Here is a 27,220-nt window from a genome sequence, read left to right as displayed (position 1 = left end):
AAGCCCATTAGGAAAGGTTTTATCCAGAACGTATTGACCAGAATATATTGGGGAGAATGTATTAAAACCAGAATGTATTAAGCAGAATGTATTCGGGAGCGGAGCAAAGCGCAGAAGGAACATCAAACATTATTGAAGCCTCGATTCCAGGCGTACTGATGTTGGTGGTGGAGTGTTTCCTTAATTATAAACGTGATGGAATTCCCGTTTCGTTTGGTGGGCCACTCGGCCTGGTGCGACGCTGTAGCAGGATTTATCTATTTATTTAGCAGGATTTAAATCGGGTGAGGGAGGATTTAGGCGAAATCCGGGATTAGAAATCAAACTCGGGGTTTGAATGGTCTGAAAGTCTCGCCTCTTTGGGGACTGTCCGGAGCTGAATGTTTATAAATATTGGTGTTAATTCATTCTTCTTCTTCTTCTTCTTCTTCTTCTTCTTCTTCTTCTTCTTCTTCTTCTTCTTCTTCTTCTTCTTCTTCTCCAGAAGAGAAATCCCTATCTGGATGAAACAAGCCCACGAAAGGAACCAGAAACTCGAAATTTGAAATTCAAGAAACTTCCGAAGAATTTCAAGGTTTTCACTCGAAAGAATATTATTAGAATCTTTATCTCCGGCTCAGAGAAGGTCACCTTGACCTTTGATGACCTTTGCAAGTGTCTGTCGAGTGGGGTAGGACACCCCGGAAGTGGTTCAGAATGCCCCCTGGGAGGATTATAACAGACACCCTTCAAATGCTATCAAAGGTCTATTTTCTGATGAATAGGCCTATGAATCATTAGGCTGAGGTTCAGGTTGAGATAATCCCAGAAAAACTGATTGACAGGAGAAGGATTCTTGCTTGAAACTCTCTCTCTCTCTCTCTCTCTCTCTCTCTCTCTCTCTCTCTCTCTCTCTCTCTCTCTCTCTCTCTCTCTCTCTCTCTCTCCCCCTTATTCCATAAACTCTTCCACATTTTCTTCCATTTCTCATACCACCTGAGTTCAGCCTAACAGGTTGGCCGTTGATGTGGACTCACAAATGGAGAGAGAGAGAGAGAGAGAGAGAGAGAGAGAGAGAGAGAGAGAGAGAGAGAGAGAGAGAGAGAGGCTCACACCATGTTGCTTAACTGTTTCTCTATTTCCTTAATCGTTTCATCAATATGGGCTTGACACCCATCAATGGAGGCATTATTGGGCAGAGTTTGGTCGCGGATATTGGTTCAAAGATGGGTTTAGAGAGAGAGAGAGAGAGAGAGAGAGAGAGAGAGAGATTGTTGGAGACATTAGCAAACTTTGAACTCATTATTTTGTTCCATTTCCGCGAGATTTCTTTCATTAAAACCGATCAACAGAAATCCAAGTGAAAATTCCTGCTGGAATCCTTCCCATTCCAGTCCCAGCGAAGGCTCATTCCAGATTCCTGCAGGACAAGAAGAAGGACATTCCCGGTGACAGATATCCATTCCTGTAATTAAACTGATCAATATCCTTTGTTTTTAATTAAGGGAGAGAGAGAGAGATTTGCAAACGCTTCATCAAGTTTAGAATCACCCGTCATGGCGATCTTCAAGAAGTCCTCACTGACTTTCTCCTGAAGACTTTCTTTTGGAAGTCCTCATTGACTTTCTCCTCAAGACTTTCTTTTGGGAAGTCCTCATTGACTTTCTCCTGAAGGCTTTCTCCGAGAAGTCCGAACTTTCTTCCCGTCTTCGTCTACTGGCTCGAGTTCTGTTTGATAAACACTGCATTGGGACCCTTGTTTAGGATTCTTGCGAGGCGCCCTTTGGATTCCTCCTCCTCCTCCTCCTCCTCCTCCTCCTCCTCCTCCTCCTCCTCCTCCTCCTCCTCCTCCTCCTCCTCCTCCTCCTCCTCTTCTTCTTCTTCTTCTCGAGAATTCATTCCCATTCACAGCTGAAAGCGAACTCTCTCAACTGGTGGTTCTTGAAACTAAGAATATTGTTATAGGGCTGTTTATCTTATCAAGTTTCTCTCTCTCTCTCTCTCTCTCTCTCTCTCTCTCTCTCTCTCTCTCTCTCTCTCTCTCTCTCTAAGACCAGCTAAGATGAAAGAACCGGATGAGGCAATTAAATGCTGTCCTTTGGAAATGAGAGAGAGAGAGAGAGAGATGAAAGTCTCTCAAGTAACTCTGACTGCCAAACGGAGCCTCAGTCAAGGACAGAAGTCTGACTCCACTTTTGCAACTTTGTGAATCTCTAGCATTCTCAGGGGTATACACCCTTAGGTCTCGCCCAGCCCCTGAGGTTCCCCAGTCCCCTCTCCCAGTTTCGGCAACAGGAACCGCGGGCCAGTATCGCCAGCCAGTATTTTACAGCCTCCGGAAAGTGGCGCCCAATTTCCTCCGGAGGAAACAATAGGCGAAGTCGATCTCTCGATCGACTCAGTTGAGCTGCCATGTTGGAAAGAGACGAACCTCTACTCCCATTGATATTCAATGGCGTCGTTTCTTTGTTTTGTCTTTTTGTGCTCAGTCTAAACTTTATTGGGACGACCTTGCGGACACGGGTGCTGTGGTGGTGCTGTGGTCGTTTGGGCAGGAGAGAGCAAGGAATACTGAAGTCTATTTATGTTCGTGTTTTCCAGAACTGTAGTACTGAAACAAATACGTCTATATCAATCAACACTACGCCATAACTCCTGAGGAATCGCAACGATATTTCTGTACGTTTTTACCCATTTTTGTCAATATTATCTTTATTATTATTACTATTCCTCACACTGCTGGTCTGTGGAACCGTCTCTCCTCAGAGGATTTGGTGCAACAGAAACTTCTTCAGGAGTTCAAGAGAAGATAGGCTACAATGCCACAGAGAAAAGTCACAAAATTTGGTTACTTAAGTTACTTATTCAGGGAAAGTATAAAGTATTCGTTACTTAATCGAGTCTCTCAAGTTATTGCCTTCCTCCCAGAGCCAAGTCGCAGCAGGAATTAAGTTCTTAGAGTAAAAACCTTTGGACTTATTTCTGTTTATCTGTCAATATGTTTTGGCGATGCTTGGAAACTGATCATTGCGAGTGCTTCAAACTGTATTAAGCCTGAGAGAGAGAGAGAGAGAGAGAGAGAGAGAGAGAGAGAGAGAGAGAGAGAGAGAGAGAGAGAGAGTTTTGAAGCGTATTAAGTTATAGAGAAAGAGAGAGAGAGAGACAGAATGAGAGAATCTATTCTGCCCGTTCCAACAGAACGACAAAACACCAAAATCTCCCATACAAAAAGGGGGGCGGATAACCCTCCCCCTTCCCTCCCCCACCCCGAGGGGAAGCTCTACTTATGCCTGGGGGAAACTCTGACATTTCCGCAAGAAAAGTTCCCCCCCAGGTCTTTACGTACCCTCATGTAATTACGGAAGTTGGAATCTCCAAGAGAAAAGTGGACACTCATCCAAGATGAGATAAAATTATTTATCTCTCATTATAAGAAATCCAGAGAGGATTTATATTATATATATAATATATATACATGTTTAGAGGTAAAGGGTATGGGTATGGAAGACTACCAGCCATTAAAATACCCAGGTAATTAACCTAATGGTCATAATCACCTACCTGTTATTGTAATGACCTATTACCCTTCCCTTCCTAGTTCCTGCCATCTTAATTCATTTCACATCTTCTGCAAGAATTTTGAGAACGAGGGAATAGGAGAATAAGATAATAGGATCATTCCTTCTTTTCACTCTTCTTCTTCTTCTTCTTCTTCTTCTTCTTCCTGCCCTGACAGGGCACGAGAGAATGCCCAAAACACCTGTTGGATTTTCTGCGGGCGAGATTTGATTTTTGGTTCTCCCTTTAAATTATTTTTGTTGTATTGTGGTAATGGATGGCCTTGGGATTGTGGTACTCAGTGGATTCCCCTGGAGAGAGAGAGGGAGAATTTGTTCACCTGGACTCAGTTGTGTCCCACCTTCCTGTGGAGAGAGAGAGAGAGTGTATGTTCCACCTTCCTGTGGAGAGAGAGAGAGAGAGAGAGAGAGAGAGAGAGGTGTGTTCCCACCTTCCTCTGGAAGAGAGAGAGAGAGAGAGAGAGAGAGAGAGAGAGAGAGAGAGAGAGAGAGAGAATGTTCCACCTTCCTGTGGAAAGAGAGAGAGAGAGAGAGAGAGAGAGGAGAGAGAGAGAGAGAGAGAGAGAATGTTCCACCTTCCTCTGGAGAGAGAGAGAGAGAGAGAGAGAGAGAGAGAGAGAGAGAGAGAGAGATGTTCCACCTTCCTCTGGAGAGAGAGAGTGTGTTCCACCTTCCTGTGGAAAGAGAGAGAGAGAGAGAGAGAGAGAGAGAGAGAGAGAGAGAGAGAGAGAGAGAAGAGACTGGCTTCCCACGGGCGAGTTCCATACCGGGTATTCCGTTTCTCTTTTATCTTTATTTCTGCAACATGGCGCAAACACGCAACATAGCATGTGGATCTTGCATGTTCTCCGGGCGAACACTCGCGGCCGAATTCGGTGGGCCAGGAATTTCACTTTATCTCGTCCTGGAATTATTTTTAATAATTTTATTTAGAATCCATAGAATCAATCCATGATTCTTAGTTAAGGATGAGAATTCTATAATAATAATAATAATAATATGTTCTCTCTCTCTCTCTCTCTCTCTCTCTCTCTCTCTCTCTCTCTCTCTCTCTCTCTTCTCACATCTATTTGCCCAGCCTCTTAATTCCGCCCATCCACCCACAATGTCTGTCTGTCTGTCCGTATCTCTGCCTCTCTTGGGCGTCAAGCACTCTTGACACGGCGGTATATTGTTTGCCAAACAACGCACAAACAAGGGCTCAAGGACGTGCATGCAAGAGAGAGAGAGAGAGAGAGAGAGAGAGAGAGAGAAAATGCACAGCTTTGATCAACAATGAATCTGTGCTTGCCTGGGAATCGTGACTTGGTTTTTTTTTTCTCTCCAAAATGGCTGCTGGAGCAGTCGTTTTTGTTTGTGTTTGTGCATGCAAGTGCTTGTGCTAGGTTTGGGGTCGGGTCTGATGAACGAGGATGATGTTTGTTCGTTTATATTTTTTTATATATATATTTTGTTGTTTTTTTTTTTTTGAAATGCAGTAATGGTGGAAGTTTGGCTGGGATATTAATTGATGCTTTTGCACTCTCTCTCTCTCTCTCTCTCTCTCTCTCTCTCTCTCTCTCTCTCTCTCTCTCTCTCTCTCTCTCTCTCTCTCTCTCTCTCTCTCTTTTTTGCACAAAGTGTCCCTTTTCCAAATGAAGAATTCTTAGCTATGAGAAAAATGTCTACATTGGAGTACTCTCTCTCTCTCTCTCTCTCTCTCTCTCTCTCTCTCTCTCTCTCTCTCTCTCTCTCTCTCTCTCTCTCTCTCTCTCTCTCTCTCTCTCATTCTGCCTAATTATGCTCATTAATGTTTCTAATTCTCATTACTGCCACTTTCACATTACAAAATCCTCTACAACCATTTCTATGCATAATACCAAATACCCCAGTATCCTTTTGCCCCAGAAACCATAAATGTGGCTAAACCCACACAAACACAACCCCAGCACCTCTCCCTTAACCCCAGGCACTCGGCAAAAGTCAATATGGCCACAGCAACCTGGAATCTTGCCTCCATAGCTTTCCGAAACGTTCCATTTCCCTGGAAACTGCCTCTTCATAGTGCCACTTCTTCTGGGCTCTACACAACGGCCCTGGAGTCCAGGAGGAGCCTGGAACGAAAGCGCTCCCATTCTTTTTCCAGGCTGTTCGCCTTTCCTGGAAACAGCTGCAGCAGCTGCAGTAGCAGCAGCCTGGAAACGCTGCTGGAAGATATCTCTGGAGGTGCTTCGGTTTCCAGCCTGGAGTCTGGAAGAAGGGTTTCCGATCTCTTCAGAACTTTGGCAATAAAAGAAAATCTGTTTGGGAGAAGGACGATGGTCCGTGGTGTCTATTGGCTCTCTCCTAGAGGTCAGTTGTGTTGCTGTTGTTGTTGTTCTGTTGTTGTTTCTCCAAAGGAAAAACAACAGAAGGAGTTGTTTTGATGTGTGTGTGTTTATGTGGTTGGCTGGAAGTCTTTGGGTAATATCTACAACCGTCAGTATCCATCTTACTTGAAAGACTTTACGAGTTCTGGAAATATTTCCCATGTTCTGTGTCCTCTGGGAGAGAGAGAGAGAGAGAGAGAGAGAGAGAGAGAGAGAGAGAGAGAGAGAGAGAGAGAGAGAGAGAGAGAGTGCAAAAGCATCAATTAATCTCGCAGCCAAACTTACACCATTACTGCAGACGAGATAAACTCTCACGCGCCCATTAAACCTTCAGCATTAAACCTTCAATATTGAACCTTCGATGATAAACCTTCAATATTAAACCTTCAATATTAAACCTTCAATATTGAACCTTCAATATTGAACCTTCAATATTGAACCTTCGATGATAAACCTTCAATATTAAACCTTCAATGGTAAACCTTCAATATTGAACCTTCAATATTGAACTTCCAATAATGAACCTTCAATATTAAACGTTCAATACTGAAGGTTCAATATTGAACCTTCAATGATGAACCTTCAATGATAAACCTTCCATATTAAACCTTGAATATTGAACTTACGATGATAAACCTTAAATATTTAACCTTCAATGATAAACCTTCAATATTTAACCTTCAATATTGAACCTTTAATATTGAACCTTCAATGAATAACCTTCAAAATTTAAACTTTCAATACTGAACCTTCAATGATAAACCTTCAATACTGAACCTTCAATGATAAACCTTCAATACTGAACCTTCAATGATAAACCTTATTCACCATTCTTAAAATCAGTCAAAATCACCATATTATGTCATACAGTCAATTCATAATGATCATATTTCTAATCTCCCTGAAATCCCTCCCCTGAAATGACGCCCAGCCACCAATGATATTTATATTTACATTTATATTTATATTTATATTTATATTTATATTTATATTTATTTATATTTATACATTAATAATATAATATTTATGACGGGCATTTAATGCCTTTAATGCGCAGGCGTGATTTATAGGTCGAATTGTGTATTACAATTATTGGGTCAGAATTTATTTGAAGGATTTGGGACCCTCAAATATAGTTATGTACAAAATAACACAGCAATTTTGGGACCATTTAGCTGATCTCTCTCTCTCTCTCTCTCTCTCTCTCTCTCTCTCTCTCTCTCTCTCTCTCTCTCTCTCTCAATGACGTGCATCCACCTCGGAACATGAAGGACCCATCTCTGAACGACTGCGCACGCGCAGATGCGCCCTGTTGTTTTTAGTGAGAGAGAGGACCTCATGGGAATTCATTTGTATGGAAATGCCTCCTGTCCTGGCGATGAATCACTCACTTGTCATCACTCATTCATTATGCATTCATTATACATTGTCCAACGAAGTGTTTCATGGCGTGACAATCATTTTTTGAAAGAGGCGCCGTGGCTGAGAGATGTGGGCCACATATGAATTTTTTTGGTGGGGGTTCAGTAGATTTTTAGCGGCTTTTCCAGCAGATTTCCAGTAACTTTTCTAGAAGCCTTTCCAGTAGATTTGCAGAAGCCTTTTCATAAGATTTTCCAGTAGATTTGCAGAAGCCTTTTCATAAGACATTCCAGTAAATTTCCAGAAACCTTTCCAATAGCCTTTCCACTGCTTTTCCAGAAACCTTCCCAGAAGCCTTTCCAGCAGAGTTCCAGTAGCCTTTTCCGAATCCTTTCCACTGCTTTTCCAGAAACCTTTCCAGTAGCCTTTCCAGTAGATTTCCAGTAGCCTTTTCCAGAAGACTTTCCACTGCATTTCCAGAAACCTTTCCAGAAGCCTTTCCAGAAGCCTTTCCAGTAGCCTTTTCCAGAAACCTTTTCCAGAAGACTTTCCAGTAGCCTTTTCCGAAGCCCTTCCCCTGCGTTTCCAGAAACCTTTTTCCAGTAAATTCCAGTAAATTTCCAGCAGCCTCTCCTTTTCAACCGATCCGATAATTGCATCACTGCAAAACCATTCCTGGAGAATCTGATCCTTCCGTATGCAAATGAGTTCATTATATGAATTCATTATATAATCAAAAGCTCCCACTCTCTTTTTTTTGGGGGGAGGGGGGGCGGTGAAATAATCTCATCTAATCTCATATTGGGAGATTAATAATGAGATTCTTTGAATGTGTGTGAGGCTTTTGTGTACTCATAGATAGCTCATTGTCACGCCTGAATGTTCAATTATTTATTTTATTCTTTCGCTCTGATTAGCTGCCATTTTTGACTGATGAATTGATAATAAACGAATCAAAATAGTCTATTTCCACGTTATGTTAATTTCGTGAAACATCAAAATGAATTTGGTATAAAAATTTCAATTTCCTATCAATTCTACACCTGAATTTTTTTTCAGAATTCTGTAAAATTATTTGTCAAAAATTTCCTGTTCAAAATTTCTTTATGTTACTCATGTGGTTTTATATGACAGTCTCACGCACATAAATCATGTGTCTTTGTATGTGACACTCCCATGCACATGAATCATGTGTCACATATGTGAATGGAGATTGAACCACTTTAATAATATTCTTTGGAAGCTTCTCGAGTTTCGTGTCAGTGGCCCCCTTGGGTCGAAAATGGACCCCTTTCTGTCAAAAACCTTGCTTTATCAACCAACACGAAGATAAAGTAAGTTAAGTAAATGTTATATAACATTCTCAGCGACTCTTGTTCCCCTGGAAAAAGTATTTCCAGTTCGCTGGAAAGTCTTCGTGAGAATTCTGCCCAAATAGACAGGTTCGATTTAATATTCGGGCCGCGTTCATGCGCGTAATCAAAAAAGCAATTTTGAACGAGGCTGCCTAACGATTTAGCGCTTCCAGTGTATTTATATCAAAGTTAAATTAGCCTCTAAATACACCTCATATACTTAAGCACCATAGGGCCTTTTGCAAACCTTTTGCAAAGTTCTCTCTCTCTCTCTCTCTCTCTCTCTCTCTCTCTCTCTCTCTCTCTCTCTCTCTCTCTCAACAGTTTATTTATATCAAAGTTAAATTAGCCTCTAAATAAACCTTATATACTTAAGCACCATAGGGACTTTTTGCAAAGTTCCTGTCACACCCTCTCTCTCTCTCTCTCTCTCTCTCTCTCTCTCTCTCTCTCTCTCTCTCTCTCTCTCTCTCTCTCTCTCTCTCAATGTGCAATTTTATAATCAATTGCACATCACATTTCTTAGCTCAATGGACCACACAGCTTCCATTAGGGAGATCAAATTTGACCTTTGGGAAACCAGGAATACAAAGATTCATTTTCTTCCTCACTTGCTTGATAAATAATATTTATCAATATTCTCTGTTTTATCATTGCAAAGATTCTGATAAATATTTGGCGAGTTTAACTTTGCCAGAGATTTGATCCATTGGGGGAAAAATTGTTAATGGTTTTCAATATGATAAAAATGATTGAAAGCTTTTTTTTTTTTTGTGAGGCGAAAATTTTCATTTCTGTTTTTTGAAAACATGATTCTGTTTTTGAACTTTCTACCAATGTTCAGGAACTTGCCAGAGTCCTTGGGGACTTAGAGCGAGCGGCAGTGGGTGCCAATGAGGCCCACATGCTAAAAGAGGAAGTACGTCATATATAATAATAATAATAATAATAATAATAATAATAATAATAATAATAATAATAATAATAATAATAATAATAATAAATAATAAACCAACTGACAAGATAGATTTTTAATCATTTTCTGGGAGAAAGAACAGTAGAAATTGTTGCTCGTTACGTGAGAGAGAGAGAGAGAGAGAGAGAGAGAGAGAGAGAGAGAGAGAGAGAGAGAGAGAGAAAGAATAAGTTTAGAAGATACCAAACTGCAAAGTCATTGTGAAAGGTTTCAGTATAAAAGAGAGAATCAGGCACAGTGTTTATGCTCTTGAAATATAACTCACATTGAGAGAGAGAGAGAGAGAGAGAGAGAGAGAGAGAGAGAGAGAGAGAGAGAAGAGAGAGAGAATGCCGACCGTCGCGGTGGAATATTGACATAGTTTATCAAAGTCAACAATATCAGAAGGCAATATGTCAACATGACCTTGCATAAAATTACGTATGATAATTCTCTCTCTCTCTCTCTCTCTCTCTCTCTCTCTCTCTCTCTCTCTCTCTCTCTCTCTCTCTCTCTCTCTGTATGCAGGAGAAGCCTTTAATGGAGCGTGGAATTGTTAAGCAGACAGTTTCATATTCCTTTATCTTTCAGTCTTTGGATATTTTGGGTCCATCTCTCTCTCTCTCTCTCTCTTCTCTCTCTCTCTCTCTCTCTCTCTCTCTCTCTCTCTCTCTCTCTCCATATTTAGTTGGAACACTGACCGCTTTTTGAAACCGCTATTCCAGTTTAAAGTTTCAGAATGATTGACACAGATTTTGAATAGAGAAGAATTGAGAAACTTTCTCTCTCTCTCTCTCTCTCTCTCTCTCTCTCTCTCTCTCTCTCTCTCTCTCTCTCTCTCTCTCTCTCTCTCCATATAAAGTTTCAGAATGACTGACTGACAGAGTTTGAAAAGAGAAAAATTGAAAAGAATACACTTCGTATATTCTTAAGAATTCAGAGGCATTGACCAACAACCATTAATATACCGGTTTCACCAGGTCCTCGTTGTGACCCACTGCGAATTTCACCAGCCTCCTTATAAGCAAATAACTTCATTTCAATCTACTGCTTTTGTGAGCGGAATGGAAACAAATAGATAAACATTATTGAAAGGCTGTAGAACCAAACGCTCGTTTTTCCAAAAATGAAATTCCCATAATTGTAACATTCCCGATGAAACGAACATTCCCGTTATTCCGCTTATTATCACTGGCAAAAGGGAAAGCTGATATTCTAAATTGATAATATATACATACACATATTCTGTTTACCGTGATTATGCAATGGAATTTGTTTATGCCAGGGATATTTATTTAATATTACAGCTCGCAACGGAACAGGTATTGGCGGGATGATCGCTGGCAAACAGGAATTCTGTATTCCAATGACGCTTTTGTGTTTTCAAACCGAATGGGAACAACGCTGGCGAATATTCCGGGCGCGCTGGATTGTGGCTTATAGACATTTCCATATTTTTTTTTAATTTTTGCTTTGTTTTGTCTTGATTTTTTTAGATTTGACAAATCTATTCTGTCATATGTCCAGTTACAATAGGCGTTTTTGTAGCTGCTATGGAAATTAATCGAGATATATATGATTTTATCATTTTTTCCAGCGTTGAAATATTTGATCCAACTCATGGACTCGATTTGACAGATCCATTTTGTCAAACGTCGAGGACCGCCAATCATTTCTGTAGCTATCACGAAGAGAAATCGAGATATCTGTCATTAAATCATTTCTTCAAGCAGTGAAATATTTGACCCAACTCATGGACTCGATTTGACAAATCCATTTTGTCAAACGTCGAGGACCGCCAGTCATTTCTGTAGCCACCACGAAGAGAAATCGAGATATCTGTCATTAAATCATTTCTCCAAGCAGTGAAATATTTGACCCAATTCCAGGAGGTTTCCAGAGCAAGCCTTCTTTTGTCTCTTCCAGAAACAATAACAATGACCTCACAACAATGGTTCCAGAGGCGAAGAAAAGCCTTCCCTCCCCGAAGCCGAATTTGCATCTATTGCCGAAGTTCTGACTGGAATGACGCCTTCCAGAGTTTATGGAGGTGACAGCCGATGGAAAGATTCCAGAATGCAGAAAAGCCAAAGGTCTCCGGAAGTGATGCCATTGATGCTAGGATGCGGAAGCAGTTTCCAGGGAATTGAGATATCCTGGAAAGCTATGTAGTGTCCAGAGAACTGGAATAGGGAAAACTGCAGTTTCCGGGAAATTGGAATATGGAAAACTACAGTTTCCAGGAAATTGGAATATGGAAAATTACAGTTTCTAGAATATTGGTATATCCTGGAAAGCTACGGTTTCCAGACAACTGGCATATCTTGGAAAACCACAGTTTCCAGGAAATTGGAATATGGAAAACTACAGTTCCTAGAAAATTGGAACATTCTGGAAAACTAGTTTCCAGAAAACTGTAACATCCTGGAAAACCAGTTTCCAGAAAACTGGAATATCCTGGAAAACTAGTGTCCAGAAAACTGGAACATCCTGGAAAGCTAGTTTCCAGAAAACTGTAATATGGAAAACTACAGTTTTTAGGAAACTGAGATACTTTAGAAAACTATTTTCCTGGAAGCTGGAATATGGAAACCTACAATTTCCAGAAAATTGGAATATAGAAAACTACAGTTTCCAGAGAGAGAGAGAGAGAGAGAGAGAGAGAGAGAGAGAGAGAGAGAGAGAGAGAGAGAGAGGGCGTTAAAGACACACGCACACACATAATTTAAAATGGTAACATCACAAAAATTCTCCAAGACTAATGACCCAGTTCTCTCTCTCTCTCTTCCCAAACGATGCACATTATAATAAATCCTCAGATGTTGTTCAAATCTCGTTATGCCTTCATCCGGGACGTTATGTGTGATCCCCCCCCACTCGGGCAAATGAGCCTGAGAGAGAGAGAGAGAGAGAGAGAGAGAGAGAGAGAGAGAGAGAGAGAGAGAGAGAGAGAGAGAGAGTTCTCTAATGACCATACACTACACAGTATGGTGAGAGACTTATAGATAGAGATTATGTATCTACATTTTTGTTTTGGAGAGAGAGAGAGAGAGAGAGAGAGAGAGAGAGAGAGGAGAGAAATAACTCTACAAAGAGAAAGAGAGAGAGACAGGGGTTCAGGGAGAGAGAGAGAGAGAGAGAGAGAGAGAGAGAGAGAGAGAAATAATTCTACAAAGAGAGAGAGAAAAAGCATTCTACAAAGAGAGAGAGAAAAAGAGATTCAGGGAGAGAGAAAGTTCTCTAATGACCATACACTACGCAGCTTGGTGTGAGAAAGAGATAGGTGTGTAGAGAGAGAGAGAGAGAGAGAGAGAGAGAGAGAGAGAGAGAGAGAGAGAGAGAGAGAGATTCTGTAAATGAACAGTGGACTATGTAGCCAGGGCAAGAGTGGAAGAAATGTATTAAGCATCCTCGCGGACTCTTTGCTCTGAATCCCACAGTTAAGCAAGCAAAAAGGAGGAGATGAGGAGGAGGAGGAGGAAGGTGAGGAGGAGGAGGAAGAAAGAGAAAAAGCAAGCAGAAAACGCCCGAACAGAACGCAACAAAAGGGCAGTAGAAGACCGACATTAATTTACCCTCGTTCTATTTTCACTCGCTGGGAACAACCAGGTGTCTTCGGACCTGAAGGAGAGGTCCCTCGGACGTCTCGGGTCATGCTGGGTCGTTTCTCTCAACGAGGACCCTCCCTCTCTCTCTCTCTCTCCTCTCTCTCTCTCTCTCTCTCTCTCTCTCAACCGAGAGAAAATAAAAGATAAAAAATAAAACATTTTGGGGACAAGAGTCCGTCTTTGAAGCGTTAAAGAAATTGGGCAGTTTTTCCTTGACCCTCCAACTCGATGGCGTCTTCCGTCTGGTTTTGTTTTCTGAAGAAGAAGAAGAAGAAGAAGATGAGAGAGAGAGAGAGAGAGAGAGAGAGAGAGAGAGAGAGAGAGAGAGAGAGAGAGAAACAGTAAAACTTGGGGATCTCACTGAGCAAAAAATCAACACAAAAATTGAAGAATTCTTTACACGACAAAACGAAAACTTAATTTATTTAAACCTAATAAATGACCTTTGTTGCAAAGTGAAAAGAATAAAATCAAAAAATCTATTTATATCAAAATTCTCTCTCTCTCTCTCTCTCTCTCTCTCTCTCTCTCTCTCTCTCTCTCTCTCTCTCTCTCTCTCTCATTATTCCGCAATTACATCTTCAATTCCATCCGGCACGAATTACCATTTTTACTCTCAGTAATTGATACATCCCATTTATCGTTTCTTGTCTTCCAATTCCTCCTGTTTTTTGCTTTTCTGAATCGGGTCTCTCTCTCTCTCTCTCTCTCTCTCTCTCTCTCTCTCTCTCTCTCCTCTTCGCTGTTTTCTCTTTTTTCTCGTTCTGTCTGTCTGTCTGTCTCTCTCTTTCGTTCTCTTTCTCTCTCTCTTTCTCACTTTCTCTCTTTCTCACTTACTTTCGCTCTCGTTTACGCTCTCTCTCTCTCTTTCTTTCTCTCTCACTAAATTCTACTAAGTATATTAAGAATGTTCTCTCTCTCTCTCTCTCTCTCTCTCTCTCTCTCTCTCTCTCTCTCTCTCTCTCTCTAAATTACACAACAATTCTACTCAATATATCAAAAGTATTTCTCTCTCTCTCTCTCTCTCTCTCTCTCTCTCTCTCTCTCTCTCTCTCTCTCTCTCTCTCTCTAAATCACATAACCATTCTTCTTAATATAATAAAACCATTTTTATCTCTCTCTCTCTCTCTCTCTCTCTCTCTCTCTCTCTCTCTCTCTCTCTCTCTCTCTCTCTCTCCAAACGTATTCCTAAGAGCCATTTTCCTCATTGCAAGAAGTTCTTTCATCGTCCAAGGGGAATTCGCCCCTCTCCCCCTCTCTCCCCCCAACTCCCTCCCACTCCTCCCACTCCCCCTCCCGAGTGTTCTGGTGTCATTAACTAGGAAATGGGCGGCGCAGTAATTAAGGTCAATTAGGGAAAGTCCAAATGACGGCAATGACGCCGGGGGCGCGTTATGTAATTGATAATTAGGCCTGAGGGACATTTTTGAGCACTTGGTTTCGGGGAGGTTAATAGATTCTTCTTCTTCTTCTTCTTCCTCTTCTTCTTCTTCTTATTCTTACTTTGAAAATGAGACGAGAAGGCTAGGTTTTTTGCTCTCTCTCTCTCTCTCTCTCTCTCTCTCTCTCTCTCTCTCTCTCTCTCTCTCTCTCTCTCTCTCTCTCTCTCTCTCTCTCAAAATTGCATGACAATTCTACTCAGTATATCAAAAGCATTTCTCTCTCTCTCTCTCTCTCTCTCTCTCTCTCTCTCTCTCTCTCTCTCTCTCTCTCTCTCTCTCTCTCAAATTGCATGACAATTCTGAGTATATCAAAAGCATTTCTCTCTCTCTCTCTCTCTCTCTCTCTCTCTCTCTCTCTCTCTCTCTCAAAATTGCATGACAATTCTACTCAGTATATCAAAAGCATCTCTCTCTCTCTCTCTAAATTGCATGACAATTCTACTCAGTATATCAAAAGCATTTCTCTCTCTCTCTCTCTCTCTCTCTCTCTCTCTCTCTCTCTCTAAATTGCATGACAATTCTACTCAGTATATCAAAGATATTTCTCTCTCTCTCTCTCTCTCTCTCTCTCTCTCTCTCTCTCTCTCTCTCTCTAAATTGCTGACAATTCTACTCTCTCTCTCTCTCTCTCTCTCTCTCTCTCTCTCTCATCTCTCTCTCTCTCTTCTCTCTCATCCAGCCAACGTCAACCAACATAAAAGTAGCTCCCATTGAGTGATCGGTTAACATCCAAGACATCCGCCCCGACATCGTCTCTCTCCCAAAGAGGACATAACCTGATTCCCCCTCATTAATATGCATAAGCCTCGCCCGAGGCGCCTCCGGGGTTCATTCAGGTTATGGCAACCGTTCCTCCCATGTGTTCTGCTTACTGTCATGGCGGAGGTGGGCCGAGTTTTCGCATTTTTGGGGGAGGTAACGAATTGCTTGGGAGGAGAGAGAGAGAGAGAGAGAGAGAGAGAGAGAGAGAGAGAGAGAGAGAGCAAGGAAAAACGCAAGGCTTCTGGTAGCGCTAAACCGTTAGGCGGACCTCGCACAAAACCGCTATTCGATTTCTCTCATGAACGTTGCCTGAATAACAAACGCACCCACAGGACTGGAATGTAAATACAGTTTTTGGGGGTCCTCCACCAGTTCAGAAACTGTAGTTATTCGCTCAGTTTTTTCTGTTAACAATAATTTATTGGTGTTACATTCCGGTTCCTGTCAAAAACTAAAGTTATTCTCTCAATTTCTTTTGTTAAACACAATTTATTGGTCTTACATTCTGATTCCTGTCAAAAACTAAAGTTTTTTGCTCAATTTCTTTTGTAAAAAACAATTTATTGGTCTTACATTCTGATTCCTGTCAAAAACTAAAGTTATTCTCCCAATTTCTCCTGTTAAAAAGTTTATTGGTGTTAAATTCTGCCTTCTATCAAGGCAGAGGCCAAGACCTGTTCTACAAGAGCTTCTGGGAAGGAAAAAAACTCCTCAAGAACTTTTCCAAACAAGGAAAACTCGACGGGCACAAACTCCAGCTCATTTGGTAATGAGAAAACACCGGATAAAAAGTGATCTTGTTTGGTAACAAGCAGTTACAGAGTTCATGAGCTGGACAAAAAAAAAAAAGTTTCTGATGCAATTAGGCTTTTTTTTTTTTTATTCTGCTGAGGGAACTTCGGGGCCTATTTTTATGGCAAGGCCTTTCCAAGTTATGATCTCTCTCTCTCTCTCTCTCTCTCTCTCTCTCTCTCTCTCTCTCTCTCTCTCTCTCTCTCTCTCTCTCTCTCTCATAAGGAGGAACAGGTCTTCGTGATTGAAGAATTGTCTGTCAATTTTCCTAAGAAATAAATTTTCTCCCAAAAAATTGCAAAAACTTTAGTGTAAGAGATTATTATTATTATTATTTATTATTATTATTATTATTATTATTATTATTATTATTATTATTATTATTATTATCATCATCCAAACGAAGTATTGCCATATTTTCCAAAACTGCAATTAATAATCATTACATTTTACAGCTTATATAAAAAATAATTAATGAATGTAATCAATTTTAATATTACGCTCACCTGTAATGAGAATATACAAAGGAAAGATGATAAATGAAGGAAGAGGAGAAATAAAAAATAAAAAAAACAATAAAAAAATAATTTAAAAAAACGCCATCAAAGGACACTAATTATCTCAGTGGTCACCAAAATTCGCGAGGGACTTCAAAGACTGGTTGGTAAAAGTTTGAGGAAGAAGAAGAAGAAGAAGAAGAAGAAGAAGAAGAAGAGATTAATAAAGAGGGGAAGAAACATAAGAATTATAAAGAAGAAAAGAAAAATAAAGAGGGAACAAACATAGGGTGAATTATAAATAATAAAATAAAATACACAAGTAATAACTTTGGATAATATATATATATATAAGTAATTGTTACGCCACGTCATTTTGTCGATGAAACAACAAAAGCCCAGATCACTTGCTCACAAATTTTTGGGCATTCCTCACTTCTGGGCAGCCTTCAGACCTACTTCCGGGGCAGGAAAGACTTTCTCTCTCTCTCTCTCTCTCTCTCTCTCTCTCTCTCTCTCTCTCTCTCTCTCTCTCTCTCACAAAGACATACAATTGGCCAATCATATTGACAAACACATGACCTATTTTCTTGTTTAAAATTCTCTCTCTCTCTCTCTCTCTCTCTCTCTCTCTCTCTCTCTCTCTCTCTCTTTCAGGGAAATATACCCTGACGATTCTGGATCAGCGGATCACGTGTGTAACCAAACGTCAATCACCGGTTGGAGCGAGTGGAAAGCATATTGCATATTGCTTGTTGCTTGCTTGCAATGCCTGCATTGTTGCAGCCGCACTCGGCCGGAAAGGCTCTGCCTGCCTGGGTCCAGTGTGGAAATATTTCCACGAATTTCCCGAGAATTTCTCTGACGATATACACATTTATAATAATAATAATAATAATAATAATAATAATAATAATAATAATAATAATAATAATAATAATAATAATAATATTCTTCTTTGTTTATGTAGAGGTCAGGTCAGGTCATTCTATAAAAAATCATTATATTTGTTCATGCATTGGGTCAAGTCAGGTCAGGTAAGGTTAGGTCAGGTCATTCTATTAAAGATGTAAGCTCATGCATTGGTCAGGTCAGGTTAGGTCAGATCTTCTATCAAAGATAATTATATTTGTTCATGCATTGGGTCAGGTCAGGTCAGGTCAGTCTTCCAAATAACACCTGTCACGCAGACACGTCTTCAAAACCCAAAATTGCCTGTCAAAACATTGGGGCAAAACCTCCTCTGCCCAAACCTTCATTAAGAAAAGAAATGTTGCCAGAATTTCCACTTCACGAAAAGGATATTGTAATCAACGTCTAATAAACAGGACCAAGCAACGCCCAAAATACCTCCTAATAACTTCCGGTGTGTAGCCCGCCCACCCCCCCAAAAAACAAAAAACAGTCATAATTTCTATTCAAGAAAGAGATTAAATGAGACTCTGATGCTCCCCGGGGGGCGGGGGGGGGTGGCGTCTTTCTCCCGGAATTAACACCTGGGTGAAGGTGGACTCTTACCTGGCTGGGGATTATCAGCATTCCTCTAATTAAATCATCTTCTTCTTCTTCTTCTTCTTCTTCTTCTTCTTCTTCTTCTTCTTCTTCTTCTTCTTCTTCTTCCTAATGGGATATATGAGAGTTGTTGAATAATCTCACCTGTTGTGTTTATTCCCAGATATTTTTTTTGGGGTTAATGATCATAAAATATGAGAGTTTGGTGTTGGACCCCTGCGGAGAAGGAAGAAGGAATTATGGGAGTTTTGGTCTAGTTTTTTGATTTATGGAAGATTTTTTTTGGTGGGCCATTGCAAGGGATCGTATGCATTTTGGGGGGTCTCTTAATGCTTTTGTTTGGGCTTAATTTGAAACTGATTATTTTAAAATACAGTTAAAGAATTTGATGGGAGGTCATTTGACTTGCAAATTGTGTGTGGGCATAAACCACCCCCGTCCCCGTCTCCTGAAGTAGCACTTGGGAATGAATGAATTCTACAGGGGGAAAAAGATACAGGCATTTTGTATCCCTGTGTTCCTAATAGCTGCCATTTCTCTGCCTGTACAAAAGAATCAACTCTACACTGAAGCCTTTGACTGGCCTGGAACTTATCAGCAGTAACAGTTCAGACGACCCAGAAAGGCCACTTCATTTTGGGGGCCCTGCTCTTACTACCCTTCCTGACAGAGGCACTCTGAGGTCTAGGGAGGTCAGAGAGAGGTCAGGTCATGCAATGGGGTCATGCATTCCGTTCCAGTGACTGCAGACAGTTAGACATTTCGACCAGTTCTTGACAGTTAGGTTTTATGAGATTGTCAGTTCAAGTGGATACAGGGTCCATTTCAATTCGTGTTTTCTGACTCAATTGCTGTCTCCTGCCTCATTGTGACTCACTGCCGCTGGCACCAGACTTCAAAAGCTTATTTTTAGGTTTTTTTTTATTTTTTCGTCAGGCTGAGGACTAAAGGAGCATTGTAATTATTGAAGGAATTTCTAATCATTTTATAATTCTGTTCTGTGTTGAACAGTAATTACATAATTAGGATAGATAATAGAATCATAGACGATAGAAGGTTAGATACTATTTCCTGGTCCTATTTCTCAAAATCCCAGAGGCGACAATAGCTTCAATTCTATTTATAAAGGCCCCACTGAATTGCTGCAGATATATTTATCAAACCTTACCAGATTCAATTCTGTTTACAAATGTCCCCATTGAATTTTTGCAGTTAGGTTTATTGACCTAAACCAAGAACTTGTCACGCCATTTTTTACATCAGAAAAGGGAAGACGATGTCTTTTATTCCATGATTTCGGACATTCGTCACCTTTGAGACTTGATGGCCCCCTTCCTCAACTTGAGAGAGAGAGAGAGAGAGAGAGAGAGAGAGAGAGAGAGAGAGAGAGAGAGAGAGAGAGAGAGCAAAGGAATCGGAAATCCAAAGAATATCTGAATGGATTCGTTCCATCTTCATGATCACAGTCTTTTGTCCAAGAGGCGTTTTGTGCTGAGAGACGTCACTTAATCGCCAGAGTTTCGTGTTTGTTTATATTTTGGCGACCTCCTCCTCTTCTTCTTCTTCTCAGGGCGTTTGGGAAATGGAGACCCTAGAAGGATTCTTCTGTGAGGGATTAGATGTTGTGGGTTTTGTCTGGTGAGACAGAGGTTGTTTGGTGATGGGAGGAAGTATATAATCTCTCTCTCTCTCTCTCTCTCTCTCTCTCTCTCTCTCTCTCTCTCTCTCTCTCTCTCTCTCTCTCTCTCTCTCTCTCTCTCTCTCAGGGCGTTTGGGAAAAAATGGCTCAAGAAGAATTCTTTTGTCAAAGATCAGTTGATGGTTTTAGGTTTGTCTGATGAGACAGAGGTTGTATGATGAAGGAAGGGTGTATATAGTCTCTCTCTCTCTCTCTCTCTCTCTCTCTCTCTCTCTCTCTCTCTCTCTCTCTCTCTCTCTCTCTCTCTCTCTCTCTCTCTCATTCACAACACTTCCTGTATCAAGTGACGCCACTAGAAGCAATCCAACTCTGGCAGAAACTTATCACAAAAATAGTCAAACTTTCTCATGACCGAAATGTCCTCATTACAGCCCTCTCTCTCTCTCTCTCTCTCTCTCTCTCATCAAGTTCATTAAATTAACTCAGACACCTGAAGTTTTTGCTCTGAGGAAATCGAATAAAACGAAAGAGGAAGACAAATAAAAACTATGGTTTCAATCCATAAGCTATTTTGGGTTCTCTATAAATGTCAAGAAAAATTTAAAGTATATTTTTTGGGTAAATATAGTTTCTGATGCATTTGTGCATTGTTATACTTTGCTAAATTATAAATATAACACTTACAAGTCTCTTAGGGACCTCTAAAACAAAAGTAGGTTAGGTCAAGTTAGGTTTGTTAGACTAGGTTAAGTAGGCTGGGTTAGGTTAGTTTAAGTTAGGTTAGGTTAGGCTAGGTTAAAGTTAGGTTAAGTTAAGTTAGGTTAGGTTGGGTTGAGTAGATTAAGTTAGGTTAGGTCAACCAGTAAATTATATTGAGGCAACTATACACCAATTAGACTTCACTTTCCCAACTTTCTTTTGTTTAAACCAAGTTTGTTGATTAATATATATATATATATATATATATATATATATATATATATATATATATATATATATATATATATATATATATATATATATATATATATATATATATATATATATATATATATATATATATATACAATGACAAGGCTTCATTTAAACTTGATGGTATCTAACCAGGATATTTATTCAGGAAAAAGCTACAAGCTTTCCAGAACTAACTGTGTGTGTGTGTGTGTGTGTGTTTGTATGAAAGTATGAAAAGCATCAGACGTGGCTTCATGCAAAAGCAGAACAATGCAAAAAGGGATCTGTATAATTGCTTGCATGCAAATGAGCCGGAACATTCACTGGCGATACATACAGAATGTTCAAAATTTTCCTCATATTCCAAAACCCTTTCGGAACATCCACCATTTTATCCACAGCTCTGATTCCATTTCGCTTTGAAACTCCAACCGTAGGCTTTTTTTTCCCATTTTCCATGAATTTCCATCTTCCAGCTTCCAGTCCTGGAACGGTTTCCAGTTAGAGAGGTCGTGGCCAGGAAGGACTACCAACACGACCTTTCTGAATGGAATGATTTCCCCTCCTCTCTCACCAATTCCCTTCGTGTGAGAGATTTTTTTTTCCCCTTTTCTGTCGCCCCAAATTTTTTCTTGCCCAAAATACTGGAAGGTCCCTTCTGTGTTGATGGGGTCTGGAACCTCCAGTTCACAGTTCCAGTTTGTCACTATTTTGTGGTTTTGAGTTCTTAGGGTTGTATGCGTTTATTGCAGTTTAGTTTTGGCATCAGAAAGAATCATTTATTGTGTCAGGATTTGTTAGTTTCTGAAAGTGTTGTCAGGAAATTAACCTTAGGTTAAATTGACATCAGAATTAACACATGTTATTCCTGGGAACTCTGTGAGATAAAAAAAAGTTCCCTAATCTTATAAAAAAAAAAAATTCAAATATAAAATGACAATCTCCTCTCAGCATCTATGAAGAGAGAGGAACATAATTCAAGAGAAGTTTTGGATTAACATTATTCATCATTCATTATTTATTATTCATTATTCATTATTCATCATTTATTATTCATTATTCATCATTCATTGTTCATCATTTGATATTCATGATTAATCATTCATTATACATCATTCATTAGTCATTATTCATTCATTATTTATTATTCATTACTCATCATTCATTAATAGTTCATTATTATTCATTATTTAGCAAGCATTATTTATCATTCATCAGTCATTATTTATTACTCATTCATCATTCATTATTCATTATGCATTCATTATTATTATTATTCATCTTTCATTATACATCATTCATTATTCATTAGTCATTATTCGTTCATTATTTATTATTCATTATTCATCATTCATCATTCATTATCAGTTCATTATTATTCATCAACCATTATTCATCATTCATCATTCATTATCAATTCATTATTATTCATCATTCATTATTCATCAATCATTATTCATTATTCATCAGTCATTATTTATTATTCATTATTCATCATTCATCATTCATTATTCATTCATTATTCATCATTCATTATTCAATGTATAATGCATTATACATTACTGCTCTGTTCTTTGAATGTTCTTCATTCCCAGAACAGAACAGAAATGTATAACGCCTCTTCAAGCTGCATTGAATGAATAAATAGATGAATAATGAATAATATACATATATATATGTATAACTGAATCAGGAAAATGTGGAACGTGATGATTATATAAATAAAGACAAAATCCACGAAGGAAAGAAAAACAGTGGAGTGCAGCAAGGCCTTTCGACTGTCGTCCTTTACTCAGCAGTAAAGGACGACAGTCGAAAGGCCTTGCAGCACTCCATTATTTCTCTTCCTTCGTGGATTTCATCTTTATATATATAAATATAAATATATATATATATATATATATATATATATATATATATATATATATATATATATATATTGTGTGTGTGTGTGTATGTGTATATGTTGGGCCTTTACCGATCTTTTGATCTCACCCCTGGGGCATCATTATCAACAGAGCTTCACTGAATGGGGCTTTATTTTAGCCAGGGGTGGACCCTTCCCCATTCTCAGCTCTGTCAACTAGCCAAGACAGGTATCGAGTAAAAATGGCCTCTTCGATGACCCTCTGTCAAGCGACGCCTTCAGTCAGTTGTCCAAGGGAACCAAAGTCACTCCAGAACCGCCATTGCGTTGCAGGATCACTTCTCTCTCCTCTGCAGGAAACACTTCATTCCTTTTGTGCCATCCATGGACCAATCACTCCTTCGCAAATTGGGGAAAGCCAATCACTTCCAGATCTCACTTCCAGGCTGGCAGGGCGATGGCTGAGGGGCCCCTAGACTGTACCTCCAGAAGGTGGGAACATAAAAGAGGTCAAATGAAAAACCTATTTCTGCATCTGCAGGCACCAACTCTTGCGAAAAGGCATCAGTTTCGTTCCTCGGGGGGGGGGAAAGACCAAAACCCATTGGGCATATGTGGGCATGACCTCTATGGGGGGTAGAGGTTGCCATACCATAGCCCAACAGGCTTCAGTCTCACTCCTCCAGCGGATAGAAAGAGAAGCCCTTTTCGCCAGAGGTTGCCAAAACAAATGCCAAATAGGCATCACTGACCTCAGCTATGCCCCAACTTCTGGAGGAAGCAGGAAGGGGACGCACTCGATGCCATCTTCGAATCCTAACTGCCAGTCCTGACGGCTGCTGTCCATCTCCATATTGCAGGCGAACTTCTTCCTACAAAGCAAAGGTCCTCATCTCTCCTTTAGGTCACGGCGTTGATCTTGTACAGCTCTCGAGTCATTTTGGCATCTGCTTCCAATGCTCGGAGCCTCTGTGCCGTTTCTTTTCTCATTTTCTTATGCAGCTCTTCAGCGTTTCTGGGCTTTTCCTTTTCAGCAATCTTGAGGGTATTGGTGGCTTTCCTTTTATTCAGGGCATTTGTGTCCTTTCTGGTGGAAGGTGGAGGTTCGTTCTGTGCCCTGAATCGATTTAGTTTTACCTCCATGTCGTCCATTTTCTTGTAGATGGCTTGGCAGTCAATTTGTGGACCCCTGAGACATCGAGGTTTAGTCACGGGCCTCTTCCTTTCAGCTTTCTGTCTCAGGGCCATTTTCTTGATGATTCCTTCTGGTTTGTCCACTTTTCGTTCACGAAGGACTTTCAATTCGTTTTCCAGGCAACTGATTTTTCTATCCTTCTGTAATCTGTCATCTTTGAGTCCTGCTAGTTCTGTCATTTTCTCCAGTTTTTCGAATTCCATCAACTCGAGGCTTTCTTTCGTCTCTTCCATCTGGAATTCCATCTGGGCTTTCTTCCTTTCCATTTCTTTAAATGTTATGTTGATTTTCTCTTTCTCGTCCAAAAGATTCTGGACTTGGCTTTCCAAACCTCTGATCTTTGGCTTCAGAATGGACTGCTCGTTTGCCAATTGGATAATTTCTTTATCCCTTTTAATCTTGTCTCCTTCCAGCCTTTGTGTTTCAGCTTTTGAATCTTCCAGTGCAATCTTATAACTTTGCAGTTGTTGCAAATCCAAGCTAGTCTTCATCTCTCTGGAGAGAGCTTCTTCCAGGGCAGCAGCCATTTGACTAATCTTGCAGTCCTTTTCAACATTCTCCTTTTGCAGGCTTTCAATCTGGTTACCTTTCTTCCTGCTGTCCTCTCGAGCTATTTCCAGGTCCTCAGTTAACCTGCATATAATACTCTTCATTTCTCGTCTCTCGATCTCTCTTTCTGCCAAATCCTGTCGGAGATTTTTGTTCTCGTTTTCGAAACTGGCAATTATCTCTTCTAAGATTATTATCTTCGACTGATCTTCATGCTTTTCCTGTTGGAGGGCTGTCAGTTGATCTTCCTTCTTCTCATTTTGATCTGCGAGACTTTCGACTTTCCTTTTGAGTTCCTCCATTTCGTTATCTCTTTCCAAGACGGCTTTTTCGAGCCATTCGATGTATTTCCTGTTAGCCTGAGCTATTTCCTCAGGCGTTTCGGTGGAAGACACTGGGACGTTACTACTGAGGATCCTTTTGAGTTCCTCAATTTCGTTATCTCTTTCCAAGACGGCTTTTTCGAGCCATGCTATGTATTTCCTGTTAGCCTGAGCTATTTCCTCAGGCGTTTCGGTGGAAGACACTGGGACGTCATTACTGAGGATTTCCTTCTCACTAACTAAGTCGGCCACGTCTTCGATATTGCCAATTTCCGAGGTCTTTTGGGTGGAAGGCGGTGGTCCTTCCAGAGTTCCTTCTAACGCGCGGGATGTCCTGGGATCCTTTGGTCCATCGTCCTCCTGACATTTAGCGTCGCTTGGGGGAGGGTCATCGGAAGCCACAAGCAATACAAGTTCGATGATTCGGTGTACCAATATAAAAGCTAATCTCACTCCTAGGAGTAGGAGTGCCACAATAATATAAAACGTAATCTCACGGGGTAATATAACCCCGGAGCCAAACACTTGAGAAAACAATACTGTAAGCATCAAAATTATGATATGCATCAACATTCTGATTCAATGCCAGTTGAGAGTGCCTGACTTTATGCATAGTTTTGGAAAAGGACGCCAGTCCGATTTCCAGGAAGTTTCTTCAAAGTCTTCGGAGCCACTTCTGGAGTCTTCGAGGCTTCGGTGGGACTCCGCTGATTCCTCGCCTTCCGTGACCAACTCTTCTCGAGAAATTATACAGTAATATCATCAAGTAATTCCTTCAGTCACTTTAGTATATCAAGGTAACAAAAAATGAAGAAGAATTAATATTTTAATCTCGGAAGAATAAAAAATAGAAATTTCTTTAATGGCCGAAGGGCGGCGTTTGCGATCTCTGCAGAAGTCTTCCCGGAGACGTCTGAGATCCCAGAGTCTTCAGTCTCTGTCCTCAGGGATTCGGAGAACGGAGCCATTCCTGAACGCTCCGAAGGGCTTCGTTCATGACGCCAAAGACTCTTGACCGATAAAATCCGTAATTTTTCGACTATTTTGAACTGAGAAGTTTATAATTTTGGTAAATTTATTATATTTATCGTAAGGTAGACTTCGAAATAGAGAGATTCGTTCTGAACACAAATTATTTCATACTCAAATTCTTCTGTTTCTTTGCAGATTTGTTGAGATCTTTTTGACCCCAAAGGGGCAGGAGGGCAGGGAGGGGCGGTTGAAGGAGCTGTTTGTGTGTGTGTTGTGTGTGTGTGTTCACTCACTTTCATTAGATGATAAAACAAAAACAAAGAGAGAGAGAGAAAGAGAGAGATGAAAGATAGTAAAAATGATAGGTAAAAGATAGTAAAACGAGAAGAGAGAGAGAAAAAGGTGAAAGATAGTAAAATGGAGAGAAGAGAGAGAGAGAGAGAGAGAGAGAGAGAGAGAGAGAGAGAGAGAGAGAGAAAAATGGTGACGAGAGAGAGAAAGGATAGACAGACTCTCTCTCTCTCTCTCTCTCTCTCTCTCTCTCTCTCTCTCTCTCCAAAACCAACCACCGAGGACTCCAAAGGCTACTGACTGAATCCCCAGAAATTCCTTTCAGTCAAATCGAGTTAACAATTTCCCGTGAAGTGATCGGAAGGAATTTGGAGGAATTCCCAGAGAATTCCCACTAGGAATCAGCCTGAAGGCCAGGAATTGCCAAGTTTTGATGGGATTCTTCGTCTGGAGGACGAATGGACTGGGAAATTGAGATATATAAATATATGTATATTATTATTATTATTATTATTATTATTATTATTATTATTATTATTATTATTATTATTATTCAGGGGGTGACCCCCTATACTTATGGGCCAAGGCCCCTACCAAAGGGGCCACTGACTTGAAATTCAAGAATCTTCCAAAGAATCTTGTGGTGTTCATCAGAAAGAAATTAATTTAGATAAACATACTTAGGGACTTCAAAGAATTATCAAACCTGTCTTCAGAATATTCCATTCTTGAAATATCTGATGTGATGGAACAGGAACTACAATATAACCACCTCATTCACCTGATACAGAGGACTTCTTCTTCTTCTTCTTCTTCTTCTTCTTCTTCTTCTTCTTCTTCTTCTTCTTCTTCTTCTTCTTCTTCTTCTTCTCCCATTGTCAAGACGACTTAAAAGAATATATCTCCTATTTCCAAAGGCCCAAATAAAAGTACCTTCTTTTCTAGCTTAGAGAAAAGTACACGCCCCTTCTGAGAAAGAAAAGAATGGGTCTCTTTCTATAAAAGGATCTATTTTTTCCCCTGTCCAATAGATCCGAAGCAGGAGACTTTAGAATCCTTGTTTATGGCCAAGAGAAATCTCCTCTGAGGTCATTTTGCTTCTAACAGTCTTGCTAAACTGGCAGGTGCTATTTCTTCTTAGGGCCTTCCTCCGTCAGATTTCGGTGTCTCATCTCTCCTGAAGGAGTGTTTATTTGGCAGGCCTGATACTTTTTTGTGATACCTGGGTCTTACACTGCTT

The 27,220-nt window shown here is 40.2% G+C and overlaps 2 protein-coding genes across 2 annotated transcripts; both read right to left on the bottom strand.

The window, feature by feature from the left end:
- Window positions 1-404: 404 nt before the first annotated feature.
- On the bottom strand, window positions 405-23,503 carry LOC136856245 (protamine-3-like). Its single transcript, XM_067133936.1, has 3 exons — window positions 23,420-23,503; window positions 18,197-18,298; window positions 405-533 (listed from the first exon to the last, which is right to left on the bottom strand). Exons 1-3 carry the CDS (start codon window positions 23,501-23,503, stop codon window positions 405-407), a joined length of 315 nt encoding a protein of 104 aa, XP_066990037.1.
- A 47-nt stretch (window positions 23,504-23,550) lies between these two features.
- On the bottom strand, window positions 23,551-26,856 carry LOC136856244 (interaptin-like). Its single transcript, XM_067133935.1, has 2 exons — window positions 26,769-26,856; window positions 23,551-25,256 (listed from the first exon to the last, which is right to left on the bottom strand). The coding sequence occupies exons 1-2, from the start codon at window positions 26,854-26,856 to the stop codon at window positions 23,551-23,553; spliced, it is 1,794 nt and encodes a 597-aa protein (XP_066990036.1).
- Window positions 26,857-27,220: the final 364 nt, after the last annotated feature.

Source organism: Macrobrachium rosenbergii, chromosome 35, assembly GCF_040412425.1.
Source record: "Macrobrachium rosenbergii isolate ZJJX-2024 chromosome 35, ASM4041242v1, whole genome shotgun sequence".
In the NCBI taxonomy this organism is placed as follows: domain Eukaryota; kingdom Metazoa; phylum Arthropoda; class Malacostraca; order Decapoda; family Palaemonidae; genus Macrobrachium; species Macrobrachium rosenbergii.
This window is presented reverse-complemented; position numbering and strand designations above follow the sequence as displayed.